The sequence below is a fragment of the Vidua chalybeata genome, chromosome Z, assembly GCF_026979565.1.
Source record: "Vidua chalybeata isolate OUT-0048 chromosome Z, bVidCha1 merged haplotype, whole genome shotgun sequence".
Lineage (NCBI taxonomy): Eukaryota > Metazoa > Chordata > Aves > Passeriformes > Viduidae > Vidua > Vidua chalybeata.
In genome coordinates this window covers 27,400,138-27,413,574 of record NC_071570.1, presented here as the reverse complement: position 1 = coordinate 27,413,574, position 13,437 = coordinate 27,400,138, and the positions used below count along the sequence as shown (strand labels likewise).

The 13,437-nt window shown below is 32.9% G+C and overlaps 1 protein-coding gene across 4 annotated transcripts in view; it reads left to right on the top strand.

Annotated features, from left to right (window-relative positions):
• The window catches only part of AP3B1 (adaptor related protein complex 3 subunit beta 1), a 154,467-nt gene that overhangs the window by 88,120 nt on the left and 52,910 nt on the right, over positions 1–13,437 (top strand). For 3 of the 4 annotated variants that reach the window (XR_008435467.1, XM_053968953.1, XM_053968954.1), the window contains exons 18-21: positions 941–1,052; positions 2,401–2,557; positions 5,199–5,373; positions 12,793–12,865. Coding sequence is in view for 3 of the 4 variants with exons in the window: in XM_053968953.1 (XP_053824928.1) it covers positions 941–1,052; positions 2,401–2,557; positions 5,199–5,373; positions 12,793–12,865 (517 nt within the window). In the remaining variant the exon portion in view is untranslated. Of the gene's footprint in view, positions 1–940; positions 1,053–2,400; positions 2,558–5,198; positions 5,374–7,276; positions 9,096–12,792; positions 12,866–13,437 lie in introns of those variants that run through there. The other variant, XM_053968955.1, reaches the window with a different exon arrangement.

The following is a 13,437-nucleotide window of genomic DNA, read 5'->3' as shown; positions in this document are numbered from 1 at the left end:
TGGGGTTTTTTTTTGCAACTATTTTCTTTGGAGGATCTCTCATTTTCATTAATTTTGTGGTTTCCCTAAATACAGCATGTGCCTACATAGCATATGTGAGTAAAGCTGAGTTAAGCTGCAATCCACATGCAAATTATCATTTATATCAAAAAGAATATTAGCTTTTTAAGCCAGCTTTTGTGTTTAAGAGGAAGCCAGTGTGTCTCTAGAGTTGTTTAGCCTTGCAGGTAATTGTTAGAGCCTATTTCAAAACTTAAGTGTTATTCCAGATCAGATTAGTCAGTGAGGCAGACCTGTATCACACTGTTGATAGAGTTGTCTGCCAGTTCGTTTTTTTTATCCTGTTCTGAATTTTAACATGCCTTCTCTAGTAGCATAGAGGTATATGGAAAGAAAAAAAGTCTGGGGGAAATACTGCCTCATTTTGGCATTCTCTTGGTGGTAAGAAATTACTTTTATTTCGAGAATTGCAACAGAAGTGAAATATAATTTGTCTGTGGCTACCTTGAGTGTCCACATCTGTTTTCTGCAAAAAACTTGGGATGATGAAGGTGGTGGGATTATTTCATTTATTTATTTCATTCATTTATTTATTTCATTCTCATTTTAGTCAGCTGGATCTAGAAATAAAACTCTCAGACTTCAGGTTCTTTTGGCATAGAAATTTATTTATCATTACTGATGCTTTTAATCTACTTTATTAAATCTTTTTCTGGACTACCTAATAGACATCGCTCACCTTTTATAGGTATGTACCAGACTTCTAGATCTCCTAATTGTGTAAAGTAAGAGATATTTAATAGCTTCTCTTGACTTGCTTAGATGATTTATTTAGCAACAGCTGAATACCACTACTCTGAATGTTTTTATTCTATGTTTTGTGTGTATATATTTGTATTGCTGGTTGCAAGAGTAAACTTAAATTGAAATTTATTTACAGGCAAAGGAATGGACTGGAATTCTAGGCAAGCCAAAGAATGAGAAACCTACTGAAAAGTTCTATTCTGAATCAGAAGAGGAGGAAGATGAGTCTGCCAGTACCAGTTCATCAGGTAAGTGTTTGGAAAGCAACTTGTATTTTCACTACCTGGAAAACTGTGTCTTTAGAACTGTCTGGTACATAAAAAGGAAAAAAAAGATTGTAAACAAAGCCAGAGCTGTGTGTAAACTCCATAAATTGGGGGGGGGGGAATTTACATTCACTATATTAAATAAGTTAGCTTTTGATTTGTTTCCCAGATAAAAAAGCTGGCATGCTATGTTTATCCTCTTTGGAGTCTAGTATGAGTAAGGAGAGTTTATAACTCCAGTTAAAACTGAAAGCACATATCTGTTTGCAGGAGAAGTGGCAAATGGTTGTCAGGAACCTTAAGTCTTAATTGGTTTTTGGGATTTGGTGGTGGTGAAGAATTATTTTGATAGCATGTGCTGCTATGCTGATAAATGGCCAGATCTGTTTAATTATGTAGTCTTTCATGAGATTTATTCACCAAACTGTGTTACATTATTTCTCTGAAGTTCTACATGATGTTTTCCGTTTATTATAATGGGGATATTGATGAAGAGAGTAACAGCTGCCTATCAAGTTCAGTAAGCAGTGGTTCTGTTATCTGTTCTATAATTTATTGTCAGATAGGCAGTTCCCCAGAACAGCCGTTTCAGAAGATGTTAGTATATTTCAGATGTAGTAAAGATCATAATTCTTCCAGGTCCAAATCTTAGACACAGAAAATGTTTAGCATTAGAGACTTGAAAGAATTATCATCATCTAGTTGAATGGAAGAGGATCATCTTAGAATACAAACATGGAGCTGCTTCCTTCCAGTTCCTAAACTGAGGAGATATGCAGAAATATTTAAGAATCGTATCACTGAAATTAGTGATTTCTGAAGTAATAGAAGCATATACTCACTTCAGATATTTGAATATTTGGTAACTATATGATTAATTACAGGATTAATAATTTGTTTATATCAGTGATTCAATCATAGATACTATGGGTATTTAAGAAAAGGTTATCTAATTAAGCAACTGTTTGAGAAGATAATTTTGCAGCTGAGCGAATGTAAAGACTAGAAAATTTGAGGTCATTTCCAGCTCCTAATAGGGTTATGTAACTTTGAAGAATCCACATGTGATTAATTTATTATTCAAATTTCTAATTTGAAAAAGTATAATACTGTAGGCTAAAGAGGACAGGTTTTTAACTAACAAAATTTTGTAGAGATAAGGGGAAAGTAATTCCCTTGCCTGCTTTTGTCACAGGGTAGATAATACTAAAGCTTGCAATTGGATCTTAAAATACTAAACCACTGTTTAATTTAAAGCAAAATTGGGTTTCTAAAATACTAATTATTTAAAATATTTAGATCAAAATTATAAGGGTTGTTTTCATTTCAGGGAGTGGGTCTGACAGTGAAAGTGAGAAGGAAGATAAAGAGGAAGGCAGCACTGATGAGAGTAGTGGGAGTTCCTCTCCCAGTGAAGAATCATCTGACAGTGAATCAGACAGCAAAGAAACTGCTGCTAAGAAAACATGTAGAGCTGTCAATGAAAGGTAGGTAGATGTTTGTCTGGTTTTAATTTTTTGTGATACTAGCTTATAAAGCACTCTTCCTGTTACCAGTCTGCCAAGCCTTTAATTAGGCTATTTTGGGCATGTATTGGCCAAGGAGTGATGTCAGTTTATGAACCTAGATCCTTTTCATTAATCAGACTTCTCTTATGTTTGGAATTAATTTCTGAGTTCAGTAAAATCTTGGGTGGCTTGTTGAAAATTGATGTAACCTTGGGAGGCTGAATAAGTGATCAAATAGTTGTGTGAAACACTTAATTACCTTTTGCTGCAATTTTGCTGAGAGCTAAAATTAAGTCCTTCAACACTTGCCATTATATAACTAAGACAATTGATTTTTCTAAATAATGTTATATTAAAAAGATTATGATCCAAATATTAGAGGCAAGAGCTGTGAAGGGAAACGGTCATAAGATATTTAAGTGTTAGCGCTTTTAAGATTGCCTATTATCAACAGCATTATCATGTATTAAAGTATCATTAAAATTTTGAGTAATTGGGGCTAATACCTTGTATTGTATGAATCTGTTTCTTCCACTGCTGTCAGCAAGTGGCCTCTGCAGACACGATCGCCCTTTACTTTGTAGTCTGCTGCCAGCTCACTTGATGAGTTTGCAGCTCAGCTCAGTCGTGGCTGACAGCACTGATTGGGGCGCAGTACACACTCTGCTCCTTTTATTACAGACAGTAATTAAAGCAGCTCGCCTTGCCACTTCCATAACAAACACAGCATAATGCCCTAATTATGACTTTATTAATTTAAGTCAGGATTTAATGATTTTAAAAGTGATTTATATTGTTTTTCCTGTTCAGAACAAATGAAATCTGTAGGTTAAATTAATACAGGCTTTTCATCATCGCAAAGTTAAAAAGCTAGTTACCAGTAAATTCCTTTCATTAGAATAACATCTGAAATTTTAAGCAGTAAGATAAACAATTATTACCCATCAAAACCGGCTGATGTGCAGTAAAGTAACATTTTTAATCTTCAAATCTAGTTTTAAAGCTAAGCTAAAGATAAATTATTAAAAAAAACTTAATTTATATAATGGGTTCACAACAACTTATTTGTTAATGCAACTGTAGCTACTGTTGAATGAGAGTGATATAGTTAATTCTGTTGTCTTGAAGAAACCTTGAACAGTATATGGTATTGAATTTTTGTTTCAGTCATTTACCTCAAACAAGTTTTTAAGTGTTGTCATACTGAAACATAATTTTCAGTACCTGTTTTTCACCATGATTTTAACAATCAGATATGCTACATTACACTGTTTTAGTGAAGTATACTACTGTTCCATTTTTAGCTTTGCAAGCTTCAAATTTACTGCTTTATGCTTTTGACTAAAACTTGAGGAGGCAATTTTAACTATAGTTAAATGGGTAGGCATGGCCTAAATGTTATTAATTTGAATTAATTTTGCTTAACTTTTTTTAGGCAACTCAGTCATAGGAGGTTCTTGAGAGGAGGAAGACTTTACTCTGTTTTGATCTCTGTCATTTAAGATTTTCTTTTCTCCTTCTCTGTATTTTTTTCATCTAAAAACATTGCTATCTCAGTGATGCAGCATAGTACATTCTTTGGTACTGCTCCTAAAGCTAAGCAAAAATGTCTAACAATTTACTGTGAATCCAAAGGGACTCTTAATAGTTGAGTGGTCTAGATTTGTTTAATTATTGTTGACCTTGTTACCCTTCAAGTACTTCAATAGCCAATTCATTGTCTTGAGAAGGAAGCTGAATCAGGTAGTGTATGAAACACCTGATTTAGAAGTATAAAATGGTTGTTTGCATATCCAAGAACAGAGTTTTTTTTCTATATGCAGTATTAATTTTTCTGCTCCATGATAACTATTAGAAAACAATTTTCGTTTCCTTTGGTAGTAACTCCCCCTGAGACAAAAGGGTAATCTACTAAGTGGTATTTAAAGTATTATTAGATATGAACGAGGCAGATAATATTCAGTAGCTGTTAACACAGACTAATATAATCCAGCATTGGTAGGGTGAACAGAACTTCACTGTGTGAAGAACAGAACTTCACTGTGTGAAGCTGTAAGGCATTCAATGTGACCAAAGGTGTAGGAATATAACAGCTCTTGTGTATGAACTCTTTAATAGGTTGAACAATTTGTAGATGTTATAGGTCTTATTTCTAGGTGATGCGGTTTTGTTTAGAAGAATTAACAAAGGAATAAACTAAATTAATTGATTTTTAAAGCAATATTACTGTACAAAAAGATGATACACCAACTTTCTGTTCACCATAGGTGGAATAGTATGAAAGCATCTTTATTTTAAAAGATGGTTGCACTTCCTTTTGTAATGTCACAAGCTTGATGCAAAATATATGCAAATAATATTTTTAATATTTCAGATGTTCATATTTTGTTTGGCTGTTTTGCTGGTTTAGACTGCATGTGATGGTGTACTGTGTAGTACAATAGAACAGTTTTGTGTAGCCTTAAATAAACGACTTCATTTATAGCTGAGTTTTTTATTGTGGAGAAATCATGACTTAAAACTCATTTAATGAAACTTTGAAATGCTGTTGTAGGATATTGCCCTAGCAGATTCCTTTGGTGGTTTTAGATGTCTCTTAACATATTTTTAAAATATGTAGTGATTCACAGGATATTAAAAAGAAAACAGAGAGGATTTCCATAAAGAGAAGCACGTCCAGTTCCTCTGATACAGAGTGCACTTCATCAGATGAATGTTCTTCAGGATCCAAGTCAGAATCTGATTCTAAAAGTGACTCTGAGTCTGGAAAATCTAGAAATGCTACCTCTAATAAGGTTAGTAAGGTAGAATATGTTTTTTTAAAACCTCTATAAAATATGAGAATGTGTATCTAACCATCTACACACGTTTCTTTCTGTCGGCGTAAAGATGGGTAGTAGTTTTATGCATACCTAAAACAATCCAGAATTTATTGAAAAAAAATTTTTTTTATAGAGAGCAGTCCAAAAGTTGTTTGATTGTTTAAGCAAGTAAGAGTGTTTTTATAACAAAAAACCTGAATTATAAAAATATAAATTACAAAATTTCAGTTTGCAATATTATGTTTTTATTCCATATAGATGAAGAAGAATAATAGAATCTAATTATTTTTTATACACAAAACATTTTTTTTCTAGTAGTCTATTATGCTTTTATAATAAAATTAATTGGTTTTTAATTTAATTTTTTGTTATTGTTGAACGGGTGAAACTTAATACATGTTGATGGTTATTTTATTAAAATGGAATCTTAAAGTATAGCTATAATACCTGGGTCTGAGAGGAAAGAAAACCAAGAACCAAATGTTAGTACATCGTTTCTTAATTGTTTGAAGATGTTCTAATAGAACTCTTAGCTTAGTTTTAAAATTTTCTGTTAAAATTGAGAATAGTACATTTAATGAATCTATAACTGAGATGTATATATAGATTAGTAGCATTAATATTCCTAATGAGCAATCATTTACTTGCTGTCTGTGTTTGATAGGAATAAAGAGTTCTGTTACTTCAAATTCTCTTAGCTTTCTTAAAACAGGTATGAAATAGCAAGCTTTAAAATACGTATTTTTAATTGGTTTCAAAATATGTGAAGATGCAAAAATGTGCAGCAGAGCCATTCATGTGTCATTTAGGATTTAATTACTTACCTTAGTGAAGAAAAGGACCCTAAAAGTTCATTACTCAAACTAGCATTAAAGAACTAACTATTCATGCTATTAGCATGAATTAATTGGTTACTGTTTACCTACCTTGCATTTAAAAATAAATAAATGAGTAACCTTTTGCTAAATCTTTTCGGGAAGAAGAGTAAAACAATTTCTGACATTTATTTTTCTGTTATCAAATGCTTCCTATGCAATTCTTTCTGTATATTTACAAAAAAAAGTTGAAGAGTAGAAGCTCAGAAGTTTCCGTTTAAATTCTGATATGTGGCATTGAAAATTAAGCTAAACTCTTAATACATTTTAAATTAAGCTAAGCCATTTCAGTCATGACTCCTGTATAGATGGCAGAATAGTCAAAATAGACATCCTTTGCTGCTTTTCTGGCAGTTTTTGAAGCTGGTGAATAGGTGTGTTTTGACCAGTTAAGAGGTAAGGCCATTACTTGATTAAGCTGTTGAGGTGTGTATTTATTTTAAATAAGGAGGTAAGACTGTCTGTTTCTCTAAATCTTGAACTTATATTGTACATGATCTTTGTTTTTTAACTTTGTAGGTCTGCCTAAGTACTCTTGAATTGTGACTTTAACTTTTAATCTGTTCCCTTCTTCAACCAAGTAGAGCAAAAGATGAAGTGAGGCTGTATTACCTGTGAAGTGGAGATGTGTTTCCATGGTTTGATCATTGTTTCCTCCCCAAATAACACATAGGGTAACACACCTGTGTCAAAGGCTTTTTCTTCTAGAGCAGCCAGACTGGTTCTTGCAAAAAAATGATAGCACAAAAAATACAACTTAAATCCACTTAGAATAAACTTCTTTGATACTAGATGGGACATGAATTAATTTTAACAGTTTGCAGCTTCTCTCATCACCAGAAAGTAATACATACTCTGATGTGCTTAGTTCTGAGCAGGCACTGCAAAGCCATGTTCAAACTATCTTCTCTCTGCTGCATTTTTCCATTTTTCTCAGGATATTGACACCATGTTGATAATTACTTTCACTATAGTCTCTAAACTGCTTGGTTCTTTCACAGGATATATGAGGACTACTAGCATAAAGAAGCTTTTTGTATTTTAAAACAACAGAATGTGTGAAGTCAAATACACTGAATATGAGAACTGGAATGTCCAAGAAGCTTGAGATTGAATTGTTGAAGTCAAGGGAAAGTTGTCAAGGCCTTGGATTTTAAGAGAAGAGAAAGAACATTGGAGTAGTTCTGAAGTCTTACTTGATTAAGAAGCACCTAAAAGGAAATGTGTTAGGAGGAAGAAGTATTTTTAAACAGGTGACAGAAGAGTTGATGAGAGTAGAGTCAAAGGATAGAAGGGAAAAATTGCAAAGCTTTTAAGCATCACAAAAGACATTAAAACAAATAGCAATGTGTTTATATGCGCGGCAGCAAGAAAAGTAGCAAGGAGATTATTGAAAAGTGTAGAGCTCACTGTGCAGAAGCTAAATGTTCCTTAAATTCTTTTTCATTTAGAATTAGCACTTTTAATATAAGGGCAACAAACTTGGCTGATGAACTGTAAACAATGGTCGTATGTAAAGGGGCAGGGGCCAGTTAATTTAATGTCCTCCAACAAAGAGGACTGTTTCAGTATATGATATTAATCCCTGGAACCTTGAAGTTAGCTTCCACTTAAACCATGTTTGATGCCTGCATTCAATGTTTCTAGTATTTGTTTATTTTTAGACATGTAATTAGATAAGTGGGTGGGGGAAAAGAAAGACAGGTATTTTTTATTAAAGGTGATTGCTATGCTAACTAGCTTAATAGGTTTTTTTGAGAGAAACCTGTTTTGAGCCCTATAATGATAGATGAAGGTAACTGATGGTAACCTAGGTAACATCTTCCAAGCTGGAAAGAAAAAAACAATTTTTAACAAACTTTAAAGATTATTGTTTAAATCTTATATATAGATCCCTTATGTGTCAAGATACATTTTAAATGAATGACACTTTTTTTTTTCTGCTCCCTTCCTGACTTATTTTCAGACCACCCAGGAAACAGATGGTTTCTGCCAGGCTCTCAGAAATGCGTGCTTTATTCTGATAGTTTGTCATTAGTAAAGACATTGCTTATGTTATTCTGCTATAGTGTATTCTTAATTTGGGCAGTCCATATGGGGAGATTATTCATTAGGATTTCCTTTTCAGTAAAACTGAAAATATTTTCTGAAATACATAATAATAAAAGAAGTTGTGGTTAGTGAGCTCTGTTTTTATGGTTTCTCAGTTTGCCACATGTTGTGAACTATGTTACATTGCAGATGTTTTGGGTGATGTTTGCCATTCCTGATATATTCTGTTGGGTGTCATTTCCATGTTCTGCAAAATTTTCTTAATAAAAAAGGTTCTAGTACATTCACACTGGAGCTTAATTTCTACATACATCCATGCACTTACTGGCATTAAAATACACTACAAAAAATTCAGATTATTTTCCTGAATATGTTATTAATGGTTTAGTATTTTTTGCTCCTGACATATAATTTTGAAAAAGCTGTTGTGTTCACTGTAATTGAGCTGCAGTGAATAGAAAAGTCTGTCTCTTGTACTGCAGTCTTGTATATAATTTTGAAATATGGATAATTTGAGGTGTTCAGATACATACTATACTGTAAGCATAAATACTGTAGAGCTAAAATGCAGATTTGAGGATGATGCATGTATAAGTAGGTGTCTCTACAGTGGGATTTTAAAATCAGCTACTGTTGACCTCCTTCTACAAGTATAATACAGTCACTCAGCTGTTAAAAACCTGATCCACTATTTAAAAAATATACAAAAACAAATTGTCTATCTTTCTGCCTGATCTCCTTTCAAGTGCTAACACAATGGAAACAGTGGGTGATCTGTCAATGCATTTGGATTGTCAGTGATGGTTTTGTATAAATATTGGGAGGATAAGAAATAAAATTCGCACAGCAGAATATGATTTCATCTGCCTTTTCTCTGCAGCTCCATGGCTCATGCTGCGGTGTGAAATTCTCATTTTACACACTTTGCAGGCGGAGCACATGAATTATGCATTGAGCAAGAGAAATCTCCTGCTTCAAGTCCTATATGCATTTACCAGGTTCTATCTCTATTATCAAGATGAATTGCAAATGGAGAAATGTTTGATGGAATATACCTTAACTTCTTTGTTTAGTATTCTGCTTTTCCCATAGTGGGCTTTCTTGGTAGAATACTGTTTCGGTAATATTGTAGGCTTAGTTTTCAGAAAAAAAAGGCGAAAAATTGTGTTACAGAGAAATGTCAGACACGTCAGAACCTTTTTATTGTCTAGATTTCAAATGCAAAGCTTTTTTTACTCAATTTAAATATCTGTAGTCATTGGCTATTTATTGGTCATAGATAGCAAATCAATTTTCTTTTCTTGGAAAAAACTAATTAAAAATAATCATGTTTGTTATAGGCAGGACCCACATAAGTAAAAGATTTCTTTGGTGTTTTCTGCAGAATTGCACATAATAATGTACATACCCATATGTAGACATACATATAAGCATGAAAATGTTTTTATGGCTTTGAGTATATATAGCACCCAAACACATATATTAGTAGCCCAGTATTTTCTTAAGCTTGAACACTTGACTGAAGTTGGAAATAAGACATGATCACACTTAAACATTATCTTTATTTAATTAGCCCTTGATTTTACATTTCCCAGATGATAGGGTCAGATTTGTGCATTTTTTGCAATTTGGTGGAATTGTTTACTTGCTTATTCTTTATAGTAAACTGATACACTTAAATGCAGTTTTCTGGTAAAGTGTGCAGTGAAAGTTTTCCTTGCCATACATTGGTTCAATATTTTTTTTTATTTGTGCCTTATTTTAGGACCATTTTATTTTGTTTTGAAGTATAAGAAGTAAATGCTCTCAAAGGTTTTTTTTTTACCCATTTTTCAACATTTTTTATGTAATAGATTCAAAGTAATATCAGTGCAAGAATGGATTTCACCTTATAAAGTATACATCAACCTTTGTGTACTTTTTGGACTTGTGACAGAAAAAGCAAACTGAAGCATGCTATTGGTATTATTTGTGACTTAGACTGTCCATCTTTGTTGTCTTCAGTAAACAGATCCAGTAAACAATAAGGATTCTTTGGCAGTGACTCCTAATTTTTTAGAAACTTGTACTGAAGCATATAGAAGTCTCATCCTTGTATGGCTCTTCTGTGAGTTGAGGCACTTTTTAGAGACTGTTAATTGGCTGCATGATAAAAGGAGATGAAGACATCCCATCTCTATGGAAATATTTAGCAAATATAAAACTGTAGAATTTTAATCATAGTTGAAGGTAGAACTGTATCTTATGGATAAGTGGGGATAGACAGCAGAAGACTTCAGATATTGAGGATATTTTTAATATATTTGCTTAACTTATATTTGTTTAACTGAGTTCTCCTGTAGTCTGTTTTGGTTTCTGAAGAGTTTTCTACCTCAGGAAAAAGTTGTGATACATAATTTATAGTAAAAGTGCTGGAAATAATGGCTAAACCCAAGATTCAGGGCTAAATATTCACCAAATGATACTATAAAGTGGCTTGGAATTCATGAGAAGGATTGTCAGAAAATTGTGTCTCTGACGTGAGTAATTGAAGTAGAACTTACATCTTATGAAGTACACTCTTTGATGTTATTTCACAGTTCTAAAACAAAAGTGGCCAAAATAAACTTAGTGACTTGTTAATAAAAGCATCTCAGAAGAAAAGTCTTGTAGTTGTCTTGTAGAAAAGTCTTGTAAGCAAGAGTCCCTCACTAATTCTGGACAAAACATATAAGAAATAGTATAACTTCAGCGCCATTTTAGAGCTATTTTGTAATATTTTCTTTGTCTAGCAGAGTTTTAGGTTTCAGATAAATCAGCAGTAGTAGAACACTCAAATACTGTAGTGATAAGGACCATCAAAGTATGATGATGTTAAAATAATTTTTAAAATAGTGGCTCCTGTTCTTTTCAGTCCAACAAGATGATTCTTCTCCCAGAATACCAGAAGCATATCTATAGGGATCATGTAAGTGGCTACTGTCTCTTTGAGCCATAGTATTTATAGGAAGAACATGATAAGTGATGTCATCATGGCGGAGGTCAAACCTGGCAGTCATTAACATCAATGGCTTTGAATAGCAAGAACATTGGCTAGTTTCTTTCATGTTCTTTGGAGGCAACCATAGAATTTCTTGCAAAATTGAAAAAAATAAACTCATTATTATAATTTGTTTGCAATTGACTATCAAGCTGGGAGACCAGAGGAAAGGGAATGCACCTTGAGAAAAGAGTGCACATTTTATTCTATGTTGCCGGTTAAAGGAAGTGGTTCTAGCTGCTGAGTTGACTCCAAGCTCTTCTGGAAATATCTGTCCTGAATGTCTGAAATGCTCAAGAAATGATGGCCTAGATGGGCATAAAGAGATTTACTGATTCATTTAGACCTGTTAATTTATTAGAAGTGGTAAAATAATTATATTTCTCTATGTATTTGGCTGTCATGTACCATTTAAGAGGAAACAGATAAACTAGAAAGTGTGACTCTTGGAAAGACTGCATTTAAATTACTTGCAATAACTTGGGTAGTGAGCAATGTCTTAAAGTGTAAAGGCAGTTAATATGTTTTCTAAAAAAGTGGGAAAGCCTTCTGCTTGGTATGTGAGCCAGAGAAGATGAAGGTAGAAGAAATTCTGACACAAATGAAAAGCTGACACAAATGAAAGATGCTTTAGAGTGGGTAAGAACAACATGATGACAAAGCTCCTTGATACACAAGGCTCTGGGTATATCCAAAAATCAATGCTTTATACTAAACCACCCTCTTGGCAGGGTATACTGAGCTTCTTTCACTGAATTCTTTCCTGAATCACCACTGTCTAGACATGTTCTATAGGTATGGCCAACACTTACTCTTACAAGAGTTATTTAGAACTTTTTTAGGTATTGAAACAAATTTTGCTGAAATACTCTGTCAAGGTACTGGGATTATTACTTCCCTAGTCTCTACTTCCGGTACAGCCAATTCTTATTAGAACTCATCTTGAGCTCAAAACTGAAACTTTTTTGGTGAGAAAAATCAACTTCCTCTTAAGTAAATCCCAGTAGATAATTGGACAGAATTCCATGCTCCTAGATAAGTGCAAATAATGCTATATTTCTTATTGAATAGATTTTGACCTGTTTTTTATATGAAAACAGAAATGTTAATATGCAAATCTTTTGTCTTAAAGAGATAGCTGCTTTTTTTTTTTTTTAATACTCTCAACAGAAGTATCTGATCTGTCACCAAATGTTTTCTGTGTAGCAACAGTGATTAATATTAGATGAATACAGGGACTACAGAAATTCAGTTGTGGAATTTAGGTTCAGTTTAACTATATAAACAAGTCTTTCTCAGTAGGTGAATTCTCTGGATGCCAAGCCCTGAAAATGGATATATTTTGCGTTATGAAGTAGTAAAATAAATGCACTTGCTTTATAAAAGCACTAAATGCTTTTCTTTTGCTGATATGATGAAAGATTAAATATACATTTATTTTGACAGAAAGAAGAAAAACCAGTACAAGATAGAAAGACTCCAAAAAACCAAGACATGTTTCTCTTAGATTTAAATGATTGTAAGTATCTTGATTAAAGCCTCATTTTTCCAAAGGCATAAATTCAGTTCAGTTAATTCAATGAATTTAAATGTTTGAAACATGGATTCTGTTAATTTATTGTACTAGTTTCCTGACAAAATAAATGCTTAGACTGTAAAGTTATTTTTAAGCACAGTTATTACAAGATTTTGTTTTATAATTGAAAAATTGTTTCAAAATTTAGAATCTCCCATCATATAAAATATTTACTTTGAGAATTTGTATGTGTCTGGACTTGTTTTCTGTTAAAGTGGGCTTATTTTCTCAGGTAATAATGGATGTTACTTGTACAACACCTGTGCAATCTATGAGGCAATTATGGTATTATATTAATATGCTAAAAATCTGAAGAACATTGTGAAATTTCTGAAGAACAGTGTGAAATTGTATTCTTGGAAGAGTAAGATAGAGCTGGCACTGGTTTTTGGCTATGCTTGTAGTACCCTTCTTAAAGTTTACTTCTATAGGTGCAGCACATCTGAATTGCATTAACATGTATTTTGTATGTAGTCTGTAAATGAAAAAGTGCTACACAGTTTATATCAAAGAGA